The 22,380-nt window shown below is 46.4% G+C and overlaps 1 protein-coding gene and 1 long non-coding RNA gene across 2 annotated transcripts in view; one reads left to right on the forward strand and one right to left on the reverse strand.

Moving 5' to 3' along the window:
* The window catches only part of LOC102160183, a 159,401-nt gene that overhangs the window by 104,321 nt on the left and 32,700 nt on the right, over positions 1–22,380 (forward strand). The window contains exon 5 of the mRNA XM_021066318.1: positions 554–650. Coding sequence (XP_020921977.1) covers positions 554–650 — 97 coding nt within the window. The remainder of the gene's footprint in view (positions 1–553; positions 651–22,380) is intronic.
* Positions 1,479–9,644, reverse strand: LOC110255893. The gene is made up of 2 exons (XR_002336859.1): positions 5,795–9,644; positions 1,479–5,470 (listed from the first exon to the last, which is right to left on the reverse strand). It is a non-coding gene; the product is annotated as an uncharacterized LOC110255893 (long non-coding RNA).

Below are 22,380 nucleotides of genomic sequence, written 5' to 3' on the forward strand. Positions count from 1 at the left end.
ATGGCCAGAGCGGTTGCCTTTTATATTTGAGAGGAAATGACAGAACAAAGAAATTGAGGTTTGGGTGCTTCATTAGCGGGAAATCAAGCCAAGTTTGGACTTGGGTAGTGAGTGCGTAAAGAAGTAGCATGGTTTGTTTGACCTGGTGTCTTTTCTAAAATCGAAGTCTAGCTCCCCATCCCCCCACCGGCCTCCCAGCCACCAGCAGGGTCTCTTTCCTGCTCCCGACCCCCGACCACGCTCTGCTTTTCTCCCACAGCGTCGGCCACGTCCAACATGCTGTACCATTTTCCTACACATTATTCTCACTCCTTCTTATGGGTTTCCCTCCATTAGAGTGTAAGCCCCCTGGAGGCAGGCATTTTCCCAATTCCTCTCTCCTCATTTGGAATGTGTCAGTAACTGTCTGAAAGCTGCTGCTGTTAGACAACTTTGCAAAGGGAAAGACGGTGGGGGGTTCCCGGGAGCACGGGCCCCTCTTCTCCTGATGAGATGAGGGAAATCCGGCTGCTCCCGACAGAAATAATCGCCGCGTCTCCCTTTACCGCCCCAGGGTGCAACATAAGATCGTCTTGCTTCTGTGTCCAGACTATGGCTCCCCGGGCTCGTTCGGAACACTGGAAGAAGGGCCTCTGTCTCTCCCTGCCACGGTAAGTCCCCCAACCATGAGGACATCTGCCTGCCACAGAGGATTCTGTGATGCTCACAGTCGCCTCATCAGGAAGAAACACATCCATCATCTGATAGGTCCGTCTCTGGCTGGTACTTAGATGCCACTCTCAGGCTTTGCACAAGGGCTACCCTCACCGCAGATGAGCCTCACATCGTGGATGTGGGTGTCCAACACCGCACAGTAGACGCACGATTGCAAGCAAGTGCAAAAAAATTTTTTTTAAAAAGCATATGGCTTTCCCCAAAGCCTACTCATTACTCCAGGAAACCTAGAGCAGAAGCTCCTGCACCGTGAGCTCAGAGCCATGTCTTGGGATGAGCAGGGTCCTTCCTATTTAGCCAGGGGTCACCAGCCAAGACAACCCTGACGCTTAGCATCTTTTCCCCGAGAGACCCTCCTTTCCTGACAACTGGCCCTAATCGGGTAGCCTCGGCTCATCGGGTGTGAGGTTGTAACTTCCAACGTCACGTGCGAGGAGCCCCGCATTCCCTCTCTCCCTTCCCAGGGGCTCTGGCTACCAGGGTAGGGGTGATTTCTCTTCATCCACAGGGATGGAGCTCCTGGTCCAGTCGAAACATCCACTTATTGATTATCTGAGTGTCCCGGCGACCTACCCAGCACCAAAGGGAAGCGCCAACATGTCTTACTATCGCTGCATCCCTACAAAAAGGAATATCCCACACGAGGGACACGTCACTCTCCTAAGCCTTTGACAGGAGAATAAACACACATGGGCTTGTCAGAAACTAGAAGGTAATTCCCCCCGGGTGTGTGTTCCAGCGTCCAGCTCTTTCCACGTAATTCCTTTTTTTTTTTCCAAAATAAAGAACTCTTTTTGTCTTCATCAATTCTAAAAATGCACCGATTACATCTAAAACACTCTTTTTGATCCATTGCTCAGTGCGGTCGCCAAACAGAAGGGTTTTTTTTTCCCGCCGAAGCCATTTTGCTCAATCACCAGAATGGAAACAGGAAAGGGGAGCATTCCAGGGTACAATCCTTAAATCCCCTGAGAGCCTCTCCAAGTGGGCCAGGCCAGCCTCTGCTGGGGTCTGACGAGCTCTTTGCATGCAACGTGCAGGCGTTTTTAAACACCCTGCTTGAGCTGAATGGATTCCATCCCAGTAGGCTGCCTTCATAATTTGTACAGCATCGGCCCTGCCCGTCACCTGCAGTTCCCTAGCTAACCTCAGCCCTGGAAAAAACAAAGACCACATACCCTTTTAGAAATTCCACCCCCCCCAAAAAAATTTTTTTTTTCAGAGCTCTAGTAAAGATAGGCTTTTTTTTTTTTAAAGGGACTTTGCACTGGTTCCTCTTTTCTCTAACTCATCTTCATCCTCAAGGGAAAGAGGGAGAAGGAGCAGGTTAGAGGGACCCCAGGGGTGCCCTGGAAATCCCAAATGTGATGTACCCACTTTAAAACTCAGGAGCAAAAGGGATGCCTTGAGCCTCAAAAGGCCCATTTCTCTTTGTTTCATCCACCACCAAGCCCTGCGCTGCCACCCCTTCTTTCTGAACTAGAGTGAGATCAAGTCCTGGAGCAGGCTGGGTAGACAGAGCGTCCACGGGGGTGTGTTCAGGCCGTCCTCTTCCCTTTAGAGAAGGAAGGAAGGCACTTCCACCTGTGGCTCAGGACTTGCTACGCTGGATTCAGAGCCACAAGAAGTGGTAGAAATTCGGTCACGGGCGGCTATCTCTGCGGTGATCATACTCCATGGAGGCAACTTGACATCCCAAGGAAGTGATTCGTAGGCAATACTTGAAGTTAGTACCACTCTGTGTGGTCCCAGAATTGTTCACTGGAAGACGGAGTTCAAGTCTCAGCTAAACCACCTCGGAGCCTGGAAAGTGGAACCATTTCCTGGGGCTTGTCTTTGAGAATTAAGTGAGATGATATATGTCGGTCCTCTGTAAATTCAAACCCACTATGGTATCTATAAATTCTGGGTTCTTTTTGGCCGCACCCCCCAGCATGTGGAAGTTCCTGGGCCAGGGGTTCACACCCGAGCCACAGCAGCAACCTGAGCTGCATCAATGACAACGCCAGATCCTTAACCCACTGCACACAAGGGCATTCCTACCAGTAAATTCTAGATAGTTTTTATGACACCAACATTGCGTGAAGATGCTTAAAATGCTGAATCTCAGGCGTATAAGGGGAAGATGATTCTTTTGCTATTTTGCAGGTTACTAAACCAACTCTAGCACAAGCCTGCTGATGGCGTGTTCCATCCTTAGAGATTTTGATTTAATTGATCTGAGATGTAATCTAGGCATGGGAACTTTATACATCCCCCAGGGGGTTCCCATGGGTGACCAGAACTGAGAAGCCCTGGCTTAGGGAAGCTAACTCCTTGTCCCTGCAGGGGAGGGCCAGCAGCCGAGTTATCACCAGGAAATGCAGAACCCTGGGCCTCCCCCAGAACTGCCGAATCAGAATCTGCATCCTAACCTAACCCGCAGGGGATCTGGGTACACACTACAGTTTGAGAAGCGTGGAACGAAGTCACAGCTAAATTGCAGAGACTAAATGTTTTTAATTTTATTTTTCTATGGAAGTATAGTTAATTTACAGTGTCGTGTTAGTTTCTGGTGTGTAGGAAAGTGATTCAGATATATATATATATATATATATATATATATAATATTCTTTTTCATATTCTTTTCCGTGATGGTTTACTACAGGATATTATATATAGTTCCCTGTACTATACAGTAGGTCCTTGTTTATTTATTTTATACATAGTTTGTATTGCTAATCCAAACTCCTTAATTCTCCTTCCTTCATCCGCTTCCCCTTTGGTAACTAAAAGTTTGTTTTCTATGTCTATGATTTCTGTTTCATAGGTAAGTTCACTGGTGTCATATTTTGGATTCCACACGTAAATGATATGATATTTGTCTTTCTCTATCTGCGTTACAACACTACCTGTGGTCATCTCTAGGTCCACCCATGTTGCTACAAATGGCATTATTTCTTTTTCATGGTTGAGTAGTATTCCATTTTATATATACCATATCTTACTGATCCATATCTGTCAGTGAATATTTAGGTTGCTTCCACATCCTGGCAACTGTAAATAGCACTGCTGCAAACACTAGGGTGTAGGTATCTTGCAGAAACTAAATTTAAATCCAGAGCTGGCTGATTGCAAAGCCGTGTTCCTGCTCTTTGACCTCTTTCTCTGCAACTGCAACTACATTTGAAAGCACTTTTTCATAATTATAACCTTCGCGTCTCATCCTCACAGCAACCTTGTAAGGCAAATAAAGATATTCATATCCACTTAACAGATGACAAAACAAAAGAGACTTTGAATCCCTGCCTAAGACACAGACAGGAAGATATGAGGATATGAACCCTGGTTTTCTGACAAATCACAGCGATTCAATGATGTATTTCCTTAAGAATGTTTTTGTAACTTTTGAAAGATTTTTTTCCTCCTTAACCCTGGCTGACATACAATAAACGCCCTCTTCGCCTTTCTCCATATTTTTACAACATTATTGCATAGCCCATGCTGAGCTGCAGCAGGAGTTGGGCGGGGGCAAATTCAGCTCTGGAACATTCTCTGCCACAAATCACAGCTGCCACAAGGACGACCACGGCCAACCCCCCGGGACTCCCCCTAAAACAACATTCCATCCGCAGGACGCTGCCAGGACAGTGCCAATCAGGAGTGGAAAAGATGTACCGAGAAAGGTGGGTGGCACGACAGAAAAGCAAGCTGAAAGCAGGTGTTTGCAAACACCCCCCGTGGGCCCGCGCTGAGGCGGATCAAACGACCCAGGGAAAAACAAATGAGATAAAGGGTCGTTTGTTGAAACCTGGTCATAAATGCCACAGGACAATGCCACATTGTCAGGCTGCCCCCTCATGACATTTCCCTGCCCATAACACTGGTATGCGAGCGGCTTGGAGACGTCCCAGCAGCCACAGAGAAGACAAGCCCGCTGTGCTGGAATCTTCCGCGAGCTCAGGCCCGCAAGGTCCATCCTGAAAGGTGAGTCAGGCAGTGCCGCAGTCAGGATGGTGTCGGCTTGGAGTAAGCCTAGGGGCATCTTTTGCGGTCCGACACGAGGGGACCACGAGCCTCATCCCCCTCCGCTCAGGCATCCCCGCGTGCCCTTTGCTCAGAGCGGAGGAGCATGACGTCATATAAACCAGCCGCCTACGAGCACGTGAGCTTCACCCGCGTTATCTGCCCCCCGGAGTACTGGGCTTGGCAGAGACCCCGGAAAGAGTCCAGCGTGAACCTCTTTAAACCGAGATAAACATCCCTCCCCTCCAGGATCCGTGCACGTCGTCGACTCGGAGCTGACCTGTGTCACCTGGAGGATGCTGCCGAAAGTAACCATGCGTCACCTCCGAGGTCCCGTCGTGGAAGACCTCAAACAACAGGGATCCTGGGAGTTTGGGGAAAGGAAACTCTCCGAAGGCATCTGAAGGAAGGAGAAAACACAGGAAGTACTGGCGAAAAGATGTGAGACCCTCCTGTAAACGTTCCTGAGTCACATGCAGGCGGCATCCCCTTTTTTCCTTCCCTGGAGCAGAAGGTATGCCCTTGGCATGAGAGGAGTGGGCGGGCAAAGCCCTTTGGCAGGTATGGGGACCAGGCATTTCCCATCTTTATCCTCCAGCCCCTTGCGGAGCGGCAGCCCACACAGTTTAGTGAATGAAGGGGCTCATGTAAACCCCCAGAATAGCGGGTTTCTGCTACCGCGTGTGGGACGAAAGCCTGGTCCCCTCGGTGAGGCCGGAGACTTAATTCAAACCTTACCGACAGGATCCACCTCCATTTTTTAAACTTTTTTTTTTTGTTTGTTTGTTTGTTTGTTTTTTTTTTTATCTTTTTGTCTTTGTTGTTGTTGTTGCTATTTCTTGGGCCGCTCCCGCGGCATATGGAGGTTCCCAGGCTAGGGGTTAAATCGGAGCTGTAGCCACCGGCCTACGCCAGAGCCACAGCAATGCGGGATCCGAGCCGCGTCTGCAACCTACACCACAGCTCACGGCAACGCCGGATCCTTAACCCACTGAGCAAGGGCAGGGATCGAACCCGCAACCTCATGGTTCCTAGTCGGATTCGTTAACCACTGCGCCACGACGGGAACTCCCACCTCCATTTTTCTTTGGACCCTCAGAGGACAGAGGCTGCCTCCGTCTCCCAGGGAAGAGTGACTGGCCCCAGAGCTCAGGCCCAAGTTGGGTAAGAGCTGGGGTTTTGTTGTCAAGCCCCAGCTGAGGGGGAACACGCCATAAATAAGTGCCTCTTGGAAGCTGAGGCCTGCACAGCTTATTCAGACCTTGACAACCACCAGCCACCCCCTCTGCCTTCTCCAGGGCTTGTTCCTGTTTTCACCAAGCAGCAGGAGCCCCGATGGTCCCCTTGCAGCCCCCACAGCCCCGGGTTGAGCCTCCCAGGCATCCCTGCCAAGCCGAGCTGGGAGCTCCCTCTGGGCTGCCTTTGAAGGCAGTTGGGCTGGTGCAGGAAGAGCTCAGATCGGCAGCCTCGGTGGGGGGTGGGAGGGTGGGGGTCGAGGAGGAGGCAGCCCCTCCACCCCCACCCCTTGCCCAGGAGGATTAAGGAGGCTGCATTGTCCCCGGCTGTGGCCCCTGTATTTGCATATATCAAGTCCCTGAGCTGGGGTGGAGGAGAGGGTTGCACCTGCCACCCTGGGGTTCCCAGGGCTGACTGCAGTCAGACCTTCCAGGTAATCCATTTGGGTCCTTACCGATGGGGATACAGGCTTGAGGGTGGAATTGTGATGGAGAGGGGAGCAGGAGGCGTTCCCTCGGACTGGCTGAAAGTGGTCAGGGGTCTGGGGAGGCCCCCGGCTTTGAGTCCTGGGCGCTCTTTTAAACAGGCCTTTATGTGGAGAGCCCTCCAACCTCTAAGCCTCATTGAACTTGAAAAGCTACAAGCTCCCTTTCTTTCTGGAGACCCTCTGGCCTCTTTGCTTATCGCTTTCATCGAAGCCATTGTGAGGGGCTGTCTTAGAGGGGACAGGACCCTCCGGGGGAGGCGCCTATCTCAGCACAGATGTAAAAACGGGGGAACAAAGCGTCTGAGCCACCGAAGGGGGGGGACAGGGCACGCCTGAAGGGGATTCACGTCCTGGTCGGTGCTTCCCGGCAGAAACTGTTTAGATTACAAATTGCGGACAAATGCAGAAAGTGCTTTCTTGAGCCAAAGGACCTTTTCCATGTGACGGGTGGTGAAACTGAGGCTTGCCCACAAGACGCAAAGGGATGGTGCCGCTCGGTGAGGCGTCCCGGACCCGAGCCCCAGATTTCAGACGTGGGGTCGCGCCTTCTCTCGCCACGTGTCCCCCTCCCCGTGTGCAAAACACCAGGGGAAAGAGCTTTAGGACTTGGTTGCATCTGGCTTTTCGCTTAAGCAGGACTTAGCTACAGGGCTCCATATACCTGTGATGTGTGACTTGGGTCTCAGGTGATTTTTTTTGGCAAATCGAGGAAACGAACTTATTGAGCAGCCGAAGTAAGTGGGGCTGGGGGCTGGGCACCAGTGCTCCCGGGAAGTTGCACCCTAAGAATCATTAGCAAATGAATGGCTTATTCAAGTGTGCCTGGAGGGGCTGGAGGGGAGCGGGCCTGCGCCTTCAGGGGATGCTCCCCCAGCTGGTCCCTCAACAGCCTTTCTTCCCTTCTTAAGCCCTGGGTGCTCCACTGTGCTTAACATTTGATCTCCAAAATCAGCAAGGGTCAGAACACCAGCCCCTGGCAATTGTTGGCCAATTGACCTCATTTTAATGCCATTGGCTTTTAGCCCAGTGCTGTCTCTCACCGTTATTTGCATTCTGAGTATGAAAAAAAAAAAATCTGGTGTAATTTACATAGCGCAAATGCACCCTTTTAAGATGGAACCATTCTAGGAGATTCAAGAAATCATACCATTTGGGGAGTTGGGGTTTGTTTGTCTGCACCTGCTGCTTGTGGAAGTTCCCCGGGCCAGGGATCCAACCTACAGCTCAGCTGGGACCTGAGCCGCAGCACTGACAATGCCAGATCCTTAACCCCCTGAGCCACCAGGGAATTCCCAAATCATACCATTTTGTAACCAACACCGCAAGTCTGAGCAGAGTCCCTTCACCTCCTCAAACGTCCCCCTGCCCCTTGATGGTCAGCTCCATCCCCTCCCGCTGGGCCCTTCGTTTACCTTTTCTAGGTCATAAAAACGGAGCCACATGTAGGTAGCATTTTGAGTGGGGCTGCTTCTGTTTCGAATAATGCTTTGAGCTTTACCCGCGCTGTGTTCCTTTTTCTTGGTGAGTAGGATTCTCCTGAATGGAAGGGCAACAGATGGTCTATTCATTCATCAACTGAAGGCCATTGGATGGCTTCCAGTTTGAGGAAATTATGAATAAAGTTACTGTAAACATTTGCATACAGGTTTTTGTGTGAACATATGCTTTTATTTCTCTTGGGTAAATGCCCAGGAAGAGATTGCTCATCGTGTGGTTCGTATATGTTTAACTTTGTAGAACCTGCCAAGTTCACTTCCAAAGTGCCTGTGTATTGTGGTTGCATTCTTGCAGCTTCAGGGAGAGTTCCAGTTGCTCTACCATCTAGGGTTGTCTTTTATTATTATTATATTTTCATTATTTGCCCTTCCAACAGGTATGTGGGAGTATTTTATTATGGCTTCAATTTGTATTTCCCTGATGACTAATGATGTTGCTGTGTGTGTGTGTATTTTAAGACCTTGTTTATTTTTTCAAAATGGATTAGGTTCACAACACAATTGAGACAGTGCTATAGAGATCTTTCCAGATACCTCCTTCTCCTGTCTGCTTCAAGCAACATCCCCCACCAGAGTGGTATACATTGCTCCTTCTCAATTGTCCATCTCAGGATGGAAGAGGCCCCAAGAATGGGGGCTCTTACCTTCCTGATGTTTTGGCTCCGTCTGGTTGTGAAGCCTATAAAAATGAATAAGATGCAACCCCAGCTCTCCCTGAAAGCCTCTTCTGTCTGCTCATCACAGCCCTGCCTCCAGGCCCCTCTTGCACCTGGTAAATGCTCCTGGGAACCTGCCTGTTTGTGCTCTAGCAGCTGCCTGAAGAATCACCTCCTCCAGGAAGCCTTCCTCTCTTAGTCATGTGTGAACCCTGGCCTTCGCCCCTGCTGGGACTTGTCCAATCTGGAAACTCCTATTCATTCCCTGAATTGCTCCTCTCCGGACTACCCCAGACTTCATCAGCTCCCATCACCAGTTAGAGAAATGAGGTGTCCCTTATCTGCAAGAGCTCAGGCTTTGTCGCAATCGGACCATCAGAATAAGGTCATTAAAAAAAAAAAAAAAAAAAAAAACTCAGGTGTGGAGACAAACCGTTTGCAGCCACAGAGGCGAAGAGCTGCTCGGGTATAAATGAGGCCAGATTCAGTTCAGATTCATGGACATTTTTTTATGCTGCAGGATTTTTTTCAAAATCTTTTTTTTCCCCTTGCACGGGCATTCCAAGGCAGCAGGGATGAGGGGAGGAGGCGGAAAACACAGGAAATGTAAAGGATTCTGGAAATTAAGCTGCATGGGGAAGGCAAGGAGCTTCCCTGTATCAAAGTAGAACGTGGTAACTGGAAGTTCCATTAAATGGACCACCTGCAGAAAATGGGGGCCCGAGGAAAAACACGCCGTTGGCACAAAGAGAAACCACACATTTCTCAAAGCTGCCGTCAGTGGATCGTTAAACCTACAGCGCCGCTAGTTTCGGGTCTGGAGTTTTTGGCCGTGGTGGCGGGAAGAAGGCCAAGGCCCACGCGCCCGGACTGAAGGCTCACTTTGCAATTCCTGGCAGACCCCTCCACTCCCACGCGGAAGGCCTGGGGACGGTTAAGGCAGAAAAGCACTTGGGTCAAAGCAAAGGAAACCGGTGGCACTTCCAGGGTAAGCGGCACACATACGCGGGTTTACTTTCAGAGAGCCAAGAGCAATTTCCACGCCAGTGAACATATACTCAGGGAACCGGGCCCCTCCACTGGCCACATCCATCCGTGAAGGAAGAGGCTTTGTGCTCCTGCGCGTCCTGTACCTGCCTGTCTTGTAGTCACACTTGGGGGTGAATCGTTCCCTTATTTTACGAGGGAGGCAGTTGAGCCTCAGAGGGTATAACTCGTTTTCCAATTAATTATAATTAAAAGTAATCATGCCGCATATTTATTCAACCCTTTCTATACACCAGACACTCTGCTAAGAACTTAAGCCACACGATCTCATTTACTGCTCATGACATCGCCCTGGCTGGTCCCCGAATCCCATTCCTCGGCTTCTTTGCATCGCCATTTGCCTCGTGGCCTCACGTCTTGGTGGTTTCCACTCATGCTTAAAATAAAAGCCCAGGCCCAAAGTCTACCATCATCAGTTCATGACGTCAAGCTCTTTCCTGTCTCAGGGCTTCGTATTTGCTCCGCGCTCTCGCCCTAAACACACCCAGCCAAGCATCACACTAACCCCTAGTATCTACTCAGCCTTCATCGCTCAGTTAAATACTCCTTCTTCAAAGAGGTCTTTCCTGACCCTCCTGTGAAATTCAGGCTCCTCTGTTGTAAGCTCTCCAAATACCCTGCCCTTTTCCCTTAGAACATGGACACGTGGGTCCTTACTGAGTTGCTTGGTTTGATCTTCTCTATCTGTTCTTTCGAGGCCAAGACTTGGCGCCCTTGGGGGCACCACTGTATCTTTATCACCAGGCAGCATCTGGCACAGGGTGGGTGTTTAAGAACTGTTAACAAAGCAAACTAAAACCACACTTGCAAGGAAATTCTATGAGCTGGAAAGCATACACGGCCTGTACCTAATGTCAACACAACAAACAAAAACAGCACTGGCAAGGAAGGGCTAAGAGCTGGAAAACATACATAGCATGTACATACCTCAACAAAACCAACAAAAACAACATTTACAAGAAGTTCTAAGGGCTGAAAAAATACACAACTGGAACATAGTGTGTGTGTTTGTATATAGAGGTTTCAACTCTTAGAATATAAAATTTTAGACCATATGGTTTTTTGACGTTTAGAATCAACACACACACAAAGTGTGGAAGGCTTCCCAGGGACTGCGGGAGAGAAAATGAATGTTAAAAAACCTTGGAGGCGTTCCCGTTGTGGCACAGTGGAAATGAATCCTACTCGTATCCATGAAGATGTGAATTCGATCCCTGGCCTCGCTCGGAGGGTCGGGGATCCAGCATTGCCATGAGCTGGGGTGTAGTTTGCAGACACAGCTCAGATCCCACATTGCTGTGGCTGTGGTGGGGGCCGGCAGCTGCAGCTCCAATTCAACCTCTAGCCTGGGAACTTCCCTATGCTGCAGGTGCAGCCCTAAAAAAGCAAAACAAAAACAAAAACCTTGACCCAGTAAGAGGAAGGGCGTAGTGGATCAAAATCAGGGAAGGAGAAGGTAGTGGATCCATTCTAACCTTACTAATGTTTGAGTCATTATATACAGTCCGAGGTTGACTTATAGAAATAGGTTTAAATAGATTATTGAAAATTAAGTATAGCCAATAACAAAGCCAACATTTAAAAAAAAAGCATGTTGATTGTTGAAGACTTTGGGTGTAATCATCAGTAATTACATCATCATCTTTCATAGCTGAGAGTCTCTAAATATCCCTAAAATGGTTAAACCAAAACACAAAGAGATCAGCATTTTATCTCCAGGAATGAAGGCACCGTTAAAAGAACCAGAACTGAAGAAATAAGTAAAAAGCGGCCCTTGAGGGGTAGGATTCTGGGCTTTCATCACAGGCTCTTCTGTGGTCTTTTACTGGGATGGCCTTTGTGTGGGTTCCCCCAGAAGGAGAACTTGACCCAGGAGTTGCAAGGATTACCTGCAAGGGTGGGAAAATGATGGAGGGAAGAGAACCAATAAAGATTATTGGTTGTTCAACCATTGAGCAACTAAAGCTATGTCCACGAGAAAACTGGAAAAGAGCATAACCCAAGCATTTTATAAGTATCTGAGAACCAAGAGATCTAGGGGGAGTTTGTCCATGGATCCCCAACAGCCATTGGCTGAAGGCTGTTCCCAAGATGTTGCTAATTTCTCAGCCCTTCCGGACTGCTGCCTGCCATTGGAGAGCCAGCTGGAAGATGAGAGGCTGTCCCATCAGAGTCTGTAGAAGATGAGCTAGTCTCAGCTAACACAGCAATGGACTGCGGCTGCATGAGGGACTCTGGCCAAGACTAGAATGACCCAGCCGAGCCCAGCTCAACCTGCTGACCCTCAGAATCATGTACTAAAATACAATCTATTGCATTAAATGCTGGGTTTGGGGTAGTTTGTTATGCAGCGTGATGGTGCTAGATTACTAATCGGACACACGGGCAGAGTGATCAAAGAATATTTGCTAATTTATTTTTTAATTTTTTAATTAGAGCTTAGTTGTTTACAATGTTCTGTCCATTTCTGCTGTACAGCAGAGTGACCCAGTCATACATACATATACATTCTTTTTCTTACATTATCTTCCATCGTGGTCTATCCCAAGTGATCAGACCTAGTTCCCTGTGCTATACAGCAGGACCTCATTGCACATCCATTCTCAACGTCATAGCAGATGCAAAATATTTGCTAATTTAATGAGTGGCCTCACTTGATGTCCTATCTTAACAGAATTTCACAATATTTACTTTCACCGAAACAACAACAACACGACAACAACAAAAACCGTACGCTTCACACTAGGTGTGACTTGTTGTGGGTGTTTGAAAATTCTAGCACAATAAAGGTCAGTGCTGGGAAACAAAGGGCCTTGGCGTCTGGGCAGATTGGGTGCCTTCCCACCCGCCCTCCGCACAGGATGATGGCTCATCTCTGAGGACAGATTTCTTTCTGAAGAAGATGAAGAAGAGCTCTGCATAAGAAAAGGCGCTTGGGGGCACGCCCACAGGAAAGTGTAGAGAAAGCAGAAAGAGGAAGGACTCCAGGAGAGAGATTTTTTTCAGATGATTGTTCCATCATCTGTTACTTTGATTCCCTCACCTGATGGCGGGGCTAAAGTGAATCTGCCTGTTGATTGCATTAGTCACCATATTTTCTAGGGGCCAGCAGCATCCAGCATCATGCATCTTATCTTTGGACAGAAACATTAAAGCAGAGCAGTTGAAGGGACGGCATGAAACATCTTTGGCCCTCTTATCAGCAAGGATACTGGGTGAGCTTTAATCTGGGTGCAGAGGAAAGAGCTCGCATCCATATTTGCCTCTTGGTCTTCACCCCAGGTCTTCACGTGGGTGTGGGATTGTCTTCAGGTCTGGAGAGAGAGGGGCTGCCTCTGAGCCGAGCCAAAATGTCTGGATGAACAACGGAGCAATTGAGTCCATCACACACACGCTAGGTCTCCATGCCAAACATACGGACATTTGAAAGCATCTGGGCAATTAACCATGGTTCGGTTTTCACCTAGAAATGTTGGCCAGACAGATTGACCCGACCCAAGACATGGAGATGAATTTGCCATTGCAGTTTGGTGGAGCCCAACCACAAAACGTCGTGACCCCATGAAACGCCTCCCAGACCATGAGACCTGGAAAGGAACTCCAATGCGATCTAGTGTAAACCTTTCGTTTTATAGGTAGAGAAGCCAAAGTCCACAGAAGGGAGGGACCTTGGTGAAGGACAGGTAGCTCCTTGATGTCATCCAGGTGTCACTCTAGGCATCCTGACATCCTCCAGACTTACTCCATTTTAAAATTTTTTCTTGAAACAGAGTTGATTTACAATGTTGTTATACTATTTCTTTGTTTCCTTTTTTATTAAAGTATAACTGATTTATAATGTTGTGCCAATTTCTGCTGTACAGCAAAGTGATCCAGTCATACATATATATATAGACACATACATATTCTTTTTAATACATATTCTATTCTATATAAATATATATATATATTCTTTTTCCCATATTCTCTTCCATCATGGACTATCCCAAGTGATTGGATCGAGTTCCCTGTGGTGTCCAGCAGGACCTCATTGCTTATCTATTCTAAATGGAATAGTTAGCATCTACCCACCCCAAACTCCCCGTCTGTCCCACTGCCTCCCCCTAGTTATACTTCTATTTCTTTATGCCTTGTTAAGAAACGAGAGAGAAGATCTCAACTTGTGTGTAATTGGAAAATAAATGGCTGCTCCTCACCCCAGAGATTGGGCAGAAATACCCCTCGTGTTCGCTGACTTGCACGGGTCCGTGTGTCTGTAGGACACCCTATAGCTTGTCCTGTTGTTTAACACTCTTCATTCTGGATCATCACACATCAGCACTTACGGCAACCAGAGCCGCTCACTGAATCCACGATTACGGATGGAGTTAAGTGATGACATAGCTTTGGATGACATAGTCTCATAGCCTTCGGATGACAAAGCTGGCATTTTGATTCTTTGGAACGCTTACTGAGCACCACCTGCATGCCAGATACCATACCAGGAGCACATCTGCACCCACCTGTCTCCACTCCAGCCCTAGGTATACCTCCCCTGGAACAGTCAGCTTTGGCTAAATCATGCTGCGGTAACAACTGCAAAGAACTGTGGCTTGAGCTCCAGGGGTTTCTTCTGACGCGTGCTACACATCCCAGCTCTGCCCTATGCCATCATCCTCCTACACCAGGAGCCAGGCTAATAAAGTAACCAAGAGCACTGAGCCCTGGCAGTGACCAGCCACCAGGACAGGTCTTAGAGTTCTCCAGGAAAGAGGAAACAAGAGCAGTAAGAAAGGAGTGACCCAAGAGATGGAAAGAGAAGCCATTGTTCAGAGCTCAGCCAAGAGGATTTCATTAGTTACAACTGTAGGGAACAGAAAAGTGACTGGTTCGCATTTCAAACAACAGCAGAAAGAACCATTGTTTCCTGCAAGCTGGGCTGGGTATTGGATCCTGAATTCTTTGTTCTATCCTCTGGCGAGAATTCAGCTGGCCTCTTACTTCTTCCTGTCAAACCCTGAAATGGACTACAGCCTTTGAACTAAAAAGCCGGTCGTCCACCCAACCCGAGACCCTGAAAATGTTCACCGCTCAGCTGCCGATTTTAAATGGCTCTCGCCCTGGGCTATTTTCAATCATCGCTCCACCATCACCCTGGAATACATTAGACAACTTTATTGCCACATTCCTTGCCAATTTAATTTTTGTAAATCATATTCTAGCACTTAAATTTCCTCATGTGATGAAGCGATTTTTTCACCCCAGCCATTCAATCAGTGGATCCCAGGGCTTCTGGGGATCACTTTGCTGCATCCTTCAAGGGGGACGAGAGTAACTGTCAGCTCACCGCCTTGGCTCATCTTGGTGTTCTCGGATGCTCGTAATTATCACGACTGTTGTGATAACTGGACGTGGGTGATTCTGTGGCATCTGAAATATTGCACGCCCAGCGTCAGCCCAAATGAGCACAGAGAACCTGGCAGAGACAGAGCCGTTAGGATACTTTTATTCACTCTAACGTGGTGTTAAGACCGTTTGAAAGGATTTATTTTTAACCCCCGAATGCAGGAAATGCTCAGTGGAACACTCTCTTCAGTTTATACGTTTATTTCAAAATGGCTTTTTAAAAAATCATAGAATTAATGGTAAATGTGGTAAATGCAGAATATGGAAAATGTAACTATGGGAAAATCACAAAAAGGAAAAAATTCAAAATCCTACAATCTGGTAATGACTACTGTGGCTTTTTGGTGTAATTACTTCATTTTTTTATTTTTTAAAAAATTTTTATCCGAGTGTAGTTGATTTACAATGTTGTGCTGGTATAACTACTTTGGTCACTTTCTGCGTGTGTGTATGTGCGTTTGTTTTCTTTTTTTAAAAAGGTTTAGAGCATTTTAGAGTTTTTAGATTAGAGTTTTACTCGTGCCAACAAGAATTCTTACTGAAAATGACTTTTGATGACTATCGTATAGATGTAATGCTCAATCCTTTATTATAATATATTTATGTTCAATTCAGCTTTTCTCTGTTACAAGCAACGGTGCAATAAGCATTTTTAGATAAATCTTTCCATTTATTCATGACTATTCTAAGAAATATCCTAAGCTTCTGAGCTAACAAATACGGTAATGATTGGGGGCACATAAGGCCAAATTAGCCATCAGAACAAAGTAAGAAATATTTGAAGACACTGCATATTATCTTCTTTTAATTTGTCGATTTGATCTTTGAAAAATAGTGTCTTTTTAATTACTTTTATTTGATGAGGCTAAATTTTTTTCTTCCTTTTTTTTTTTTTTTTTTTTTAATGCCTTCTAGGGCCGCACCTACAGCATATGGAGGTTCCCAGGCTAGGAGTCAAATAGGAGCTGCAGCTGCTGGCCTACGCCACAGCCACAGCAATGCAGGATCCAAGCCACATATGCCACCTACACCACAGCTCATGATAATGCTGGATCCTTAACCCACTGAGCAAGGCCAGGGATCTGAACCCAAATTCATAACCCACTGAGCCACAATGGGAACTCCTCGTGGGTTTGTTTGGTTTGGTTTGGTTTGGTTTTTCTATTTTTCCTTTTTTTTTTTTTTTTTTGTCGTTTTGCCTTTTCTAGAGCCATACCTGCGGCATATGGAAGGTCCCAGGCTGGAGGTCTAATTGGATCTGTAGCTGCTGACCTACACCACAGCCACAGCAACTTGGGATTCGAGCTGCGTCTGCAACCTACACCACAGCTCATGGCAACGCCGGATCCTTAACCCACTGAGCAAGGCCAGGGATCGAACCCACAACCTCATGGTTCCTAGTCGGATTTGTTAACCACTGAGCCACGACGGGAACTCCCCTTTTCATATTGATTTTGTAGGGCTTGACATAGTAAGTTGAAGAGCAACCACTTGACTGAGTAGAGAATTTCTTGGGGCACATTCTATTTCAGTCAAAACTCATTCTGGAGTTCCCACTGTGGCTCAGCAGGTTAAGGACCTGACATAGTCTCTTCGAGGATGCAGCTTTGATCCCTGGCCTCGCTCATTGTGTTAAGGATCCAGCCTTGCTGCAAGCTGCAGCAGGTCACAGATGCATCTTGGATCACACGTTTCTGTGGCTGTGACATAGACTGGCAGCTGCAGATTCCACCCCTAGCCTGGGAACCTCCTTATGCCGCAGGTGCAGCTTTTAGGGAAAAAAGAGGGGGAGAAAAAAAATTCCTTTTGGTCAAGATAAGAGGAAGGTGTGCTAATATCTTGACATAAATTATCTGCTGGTTTTTATACCCCTGTATCCTCTAATCTTCTCTGAGGACAACCTCTTGGCCCCAACTCATTTCTGCACCAAAAATGTTCATTTTCTTGCTCTCTTCCTCCCACACTGTCAACTTCATGAATAAAAGATTTCTTTGGAGACTGCTGTGAAATGCCAGTGGCCGTTCCATTTGACACTTCTAACAGTCTTAAAAAAGCTATGTCTGGAGAAGCACAGCATAAATAGAGTAAATAGCAGAAGGCTGAAAGAAAAGCAACACAGGTAATTAAGTGACCCTAGTATTGACGATTGAAGATATTAATACAAACCACATTGCTTTCCTAACGCCAAGTGAAAGAGGGGGATTGATGACGCGGTAACAGCCGATAGAATAAACAACCAAAGGAGAAAGACATCTGTGGCTGGTATCAAGGGTAAGAGTCCAGATTTTTGGAGGGAACTTAATACCGAAACATGGAGGCTGAATATCGGAAGAAAGTTCCAGTTGGTGGGAGGCTAGGGGCATGGCTTCGGAAGGCTTCGTGGGGCTGCCACTGACCTGAAATTCTGTGACCAAATCAAGTCCGAGGATGCTGATGACAGACCATCTCATGGAGACCAAGCATGTGTGAGGGGTTCTCTCATTCTCGCCCCTGGCCTTTTATTCACAGTGGATTTGGACAAAGCAAAAGGAAAAATGAATAAAGGCAGAAAAAAAAGTGATGAGGGAACTTTTCTGGTGCATGCGAACAATGTCAGTCTATCATTTTTGTCTTCAAAAAAAAACCAGTCTAGAGGGATAGACATCAGCTAGTATTCCAGCTTATTAAAGACTAAATGACAGTGAGGGAAATGGGGCTGCCTCTCAAAAGGTCCAAACTTCCAGCATAAGGTGAATCCGTTCAGAGGATCCATGGTACAGCGTGGCAATTATAACTAACAACACTATATCACATGCTTGAAAGTTGCTGGATACATCCTAAATGTTCTCACCACAAGAAAGAAATGGTGGCGTTCCCGTTGTGGCTCAGGGGGTTAGGAATCCCATTCGTATCCATGAGGATGCAAGTTCCATCCCTGGCCTCAAAGCTCAGTGGGTAAGGCTCCAGCATTGCCACAAGCCATGGTGCAGGACACAGATGTGGCTCAGATCCGATGTTGCCGTGACTGTGGTATAAGCTGGCAGCTTCGGCTTGGATTTGACCCCTAGCCTGGGAATGTCCATACACTGCAGGTGCGGCCGTTAAGAATAATGATAATTATGCAACCCAGCAGAGGGGGCAGGTTATGCTTCGTTGCTCATCATTTTGCGACAAAACATAAGCGCGTCAAATCCTCACACTGTACATCCTGAACTCACGTAATGGTACGTGTCAATGAGATCTCAATAGAGCTGGAGAAAAAAGGATCCACTAGGGACTGTCCTATAGCTACTATACAACCTCTTTTTTTTTGGTGAATGTATAAAAGATGTCTCTTGCATTCAACCAGATAAGGTTTAAAAATATTTTAACGGAAAGCAGAAGGCTGCTGTTACCACTGTAGGTTAACCTGAATGTTAGTTGTACGGGGCTGGGGGCACCTTTTTCATTGCCCCTTGGGAAAGGGTGCGTATGAACATGTCACAGCATCTGTGGGATCAACACAAAATTAGGCGGATGGGAGACTTTGAACTGAGATGGTACCTGTGTCTGAGCTGTGCTCTGGCTTTTGTTGATTACACGTGCTGGTAGCAATATAAATAGAGAGTCAGCCATAGAGCATCACAGAATCCTTAGTTCCTCTCCGAGGACACAGATAAAGCATCTGATGCTCATTCCTGAGTTGTTCTACAGATACTCAAACTGCCACCAAAAGGAAAAAGCTAACTGCGTGCTGACCAGACTGTAGCCATGACGTCAGGTGGTCCATCGTATGCAGTTCTAAGAATTGGCCTCGAGAAAACGGAAACGAACTGACTCTGCAACAGAAGATGAACTGTGCTTAAAACACTGAAGATGATGCTGATCAGACCACTGCATGAGCAGTTCCACGGTGATGGTTGCACCTGACTGTGCTGTTCTGCATAGAGCGCCCCCACCTGTCCACCCCTGAAGCTCTCCTTTAAAACCGTTGTCCCCTGATGGACACCAGGGAGTTGGTTCTTTGGGACATGAGTCTACCTCCTCCCCAGGACTGCAGTCTTCCTTAACACGGCTACCTTTCCTTTTACCCAACACTTATCTCTCAGGATTGAATTCTTGAGCTGTGAGCAGCAGAACCTGAGTTGGGTACCAGTTTCTCCGTAGCCCTTAGTGATTTATCATGCATTTATTCACCTTCTCACTTGGTCACTTTATTTATGCACGCGTCACAAATGCAGAGTTTTGGTCCATTTTGTTTTTCACTGCTGTATAGCTGATGCCTTGATCCGTGCCTGGCAAGCACTCAGTAATAGTTGTTAAATAGGTATACGATTAGTCCAGTAATTCAGTGCCACGCACATCAAATTTCAAATTAGTCTTTCACCGAAATCAGGAGGTGGAGGCTAAGATGCATGTGGACCAATAAAGCAACACAACCAGCAGAGATTTGAAAGATGCGGGAAGGAGGATCGGCTCTCCTATGGATTAAGAGTTCCTCTAAAATCATACAAAGCCCTGGTAGTAGTCTAGGAACTGGGAGCCACACACGAAAATGTGATAAAAGACAGGGTTTGCATAATGAATGAGTAAGAAAATGACAGGATATTCATTAAGCAGCAGCAAAAAAATTGGCCATTTGTGAGCAGGAAAATGAAATTCGTTTTCTACTTCATGCCAGGCACAAAATTAAATTCCAGCCAAATAGATGAGTGAAACATGAAAATAAGAACGACGAAAGTTTTCAAAGGAAATGTAAGAGAATTATCATCATAATTTAGGAGAGGGCAGGATTCCTCAACTGAAAGGAAATAACACAAACCATGAAAGGAAATACTTTTATAAATTTCATTACATTTAAATTTAAGTATTTCCATATGATAATAGGCAAAAAGAAATACCATGTGAACAAATATATATAGTTTACAGATTGGGCCAATATATTTCAACCCATGTAACTGACAAAGAAGTAGTGTTCAGAAAATAGATTTTCTAAAATTCTACAAATTAAAAAAAAAGCAAAAAATAAATGAACCAACATTGAACAGGTGAGAAACTCTAAATGGTCAACAAGCATATGAAAAGATACGAATGTCACTTGTAACCAGGACAATGAAAGCTAAAACAAGCAAAAAGGATGGACTGGTTGAAATGTATTTGGCCCAGTCTGTAAACCGTATTTCATTCCCAATTGAAGGAATGAATCAAACAGATGAGGATGTTTGAAATTCTAATTGGCAAGGACTTGGGAAAACACAGACCTTGCTGATGGAAGAATGTCATAAATTTATAAAAAGGCTTTGAAGAACCGTTGGACAATGGCGATGAAGTCTAAGCTGTAGAATGCCTAAGACTCAGCCGTTTCACAAAGAAAGTCTAGAGGAGACACACACGTTGAGATAAAGAATATTTGTGGCACTGTCGTCTGTTAAAGCAAAAACGTGAGACGACCTCAATGTATATCAATGGACGAAGTCATCAGTTGTGTTATATCCAGGGAACACTTTGTAAAGCGGCAGAAATGAATGAACCAGATCTTCAGGTACCAACTTGATTAAGTCTTGTAAACGCAGTGTGAGATGGAGAAAAACAGTTCATGGGAGGAGAAATACAAGACGGCATTTTTAGAGGCATTCGAAATTCACACACAGCAGCAGTGTACAGTATTTATGGAAATTTACACGTACAGCCACCTGACTGAGAAGGAAGGTGGTTCTGTCTGGCGACCGAGGGCAGGACGTCGGACAGGACAGAAGTACAGGAAAGGCTCCGGCGCTATTTACAACCTTTCATTTCTTAAAAGGAATAACATGAGGCAAACGTGACAAAATGTTGACACTTGCTAAATCTGGGTGTTTGGGTACCTACAGGCTTGTTCTTTTCCATGTTGCCTAATAAGAATATATTCGCCAAAAAATAGTGTCATTATTTTCCATTTTCCCCTGAAGCATGCCAATGTAATACACATATCTTCATAAGATGTAATATGCCTTCCACAAGCTCTTTTTTTTTTCCTTTGCCTGTGCCTCACCCCTTCTCCTCTGTTCTCATGAAGATGTAGCTGCCAAGTGAGTCAGGAAGGCTGGGAGAAGCAAATGTTAATGTGGCTTTGAAAAAACTTGCTTTTTTTCTTTTTTTGGTCTGGTTTTCTGCTGTGCACGCACGCACCTTCCACCAAAAAAAACTGGTTGTTGCTAAATGCTTTAATCAGCATGTAAAGGAATAGACAGGCTATGAAACAAAGTTTAAAGAAATAAAGGCCCACAAATGCAGTCAGCCCCTTCTGCAGAATCTTAACTCTTACTGGATGGTGCGTTTCCCTCTGTTCCTCCCCCTCTCTCCCCTTTTCCTTCTCTCTCAAGCATAAAAGCAGGACTATTCTATCCTACCTTGAGTCTTTTAAGGTCTAAGTTCTCTTTCTGACTCTCTCCCCACGTCTAAGTCCCTGAGCCCCCTTGCCAGAACTTTCCTCGCAATCACTTCTGGTTTGAATTACAAAGGGTAACGCTTTGGTTTGCGGTAGAGCCTGGCTCTCTTTTCTTTAGGTGTTGGTGTGTGTGTGTTTCACTGCCATCAGTAGGAAGGCATAATACAGAAAACACTCGGGTGTTGCCACCCCCTGCGCGCAAGTGGAAAGATACTCCCCAAAGTCGATTTATGCTCCACAGTTTATTTCCAAAGACTGTTTTCCAATCAGATTTTCATAGGTTATTTACTCACTCTATGCATTTTCCTCATTCTTTCTGAAAAAGGAAAGGAGTTTGCATTTGGTTTATTCGTAGGAAGGCTTAGAATCTGACGATTCTCTCTCTCTCTCTCTCTCTTTTTTTTTTTTTTTTTCTTTTTTGGCCACACGCACAGTACATGGAAGTTCCTGGGCCAAGGATCAAATCCGAGCCTCAGGTGCAACCTAAGCCATAGCTGCATTAATGCTGGATCCTTTACCCACTGTGCCACAGTTGGAACTCCTGATGGTTCTTTAAAAAACAAAACAAAACAAAACAGGGAATTCCTGTTGTGGTTCAGTGGGTTAGGAACCTGACTAGTAGACTAGTATCCATGAGGATGCAGGTTTGATCCCTGGCCTCACTCAGTGGGTTAAGGATCCAGCATTAAGAATCCTTAGTATCGGGAGTTCCCGTCGTGGCGCAGTGGTTAACGAATCTGACTAGGAACCATGAGGTTGCGGGTTCGGTCCCTGCCCTTGCTCAGTGGGTTAACGATCCGGCGTTGCCGTGAGCTGTGGTGTAGGTTGCAGACGCGGCTCGGATCCCGCGTTGCTGTGGCTCTGGTGTAGGCCGGTGGCTACAGCTCCGATTCAGCCCCTAGCCTGGGAACCTCCATATGCCGCGGGAGCGGCCCAAGAAATAGCAACAACAACAACAACAAAGAGAGA

The sequence above is a fragment of the Sus scrofa genome, chromosome 12 (genome assembly GCF_000003025.6).
Source record: "Sus scrofa isolate TJ Tabasco breed Duroc chromosome 12, Sscrofa11.1, whole genome shotgun sequence".
Taxonomy (NCBI): Eukaryota; Metazoa; Chordata; class Mammalia; order Artiodactyla; family Suidae; genus Sus; species Sus scrofa.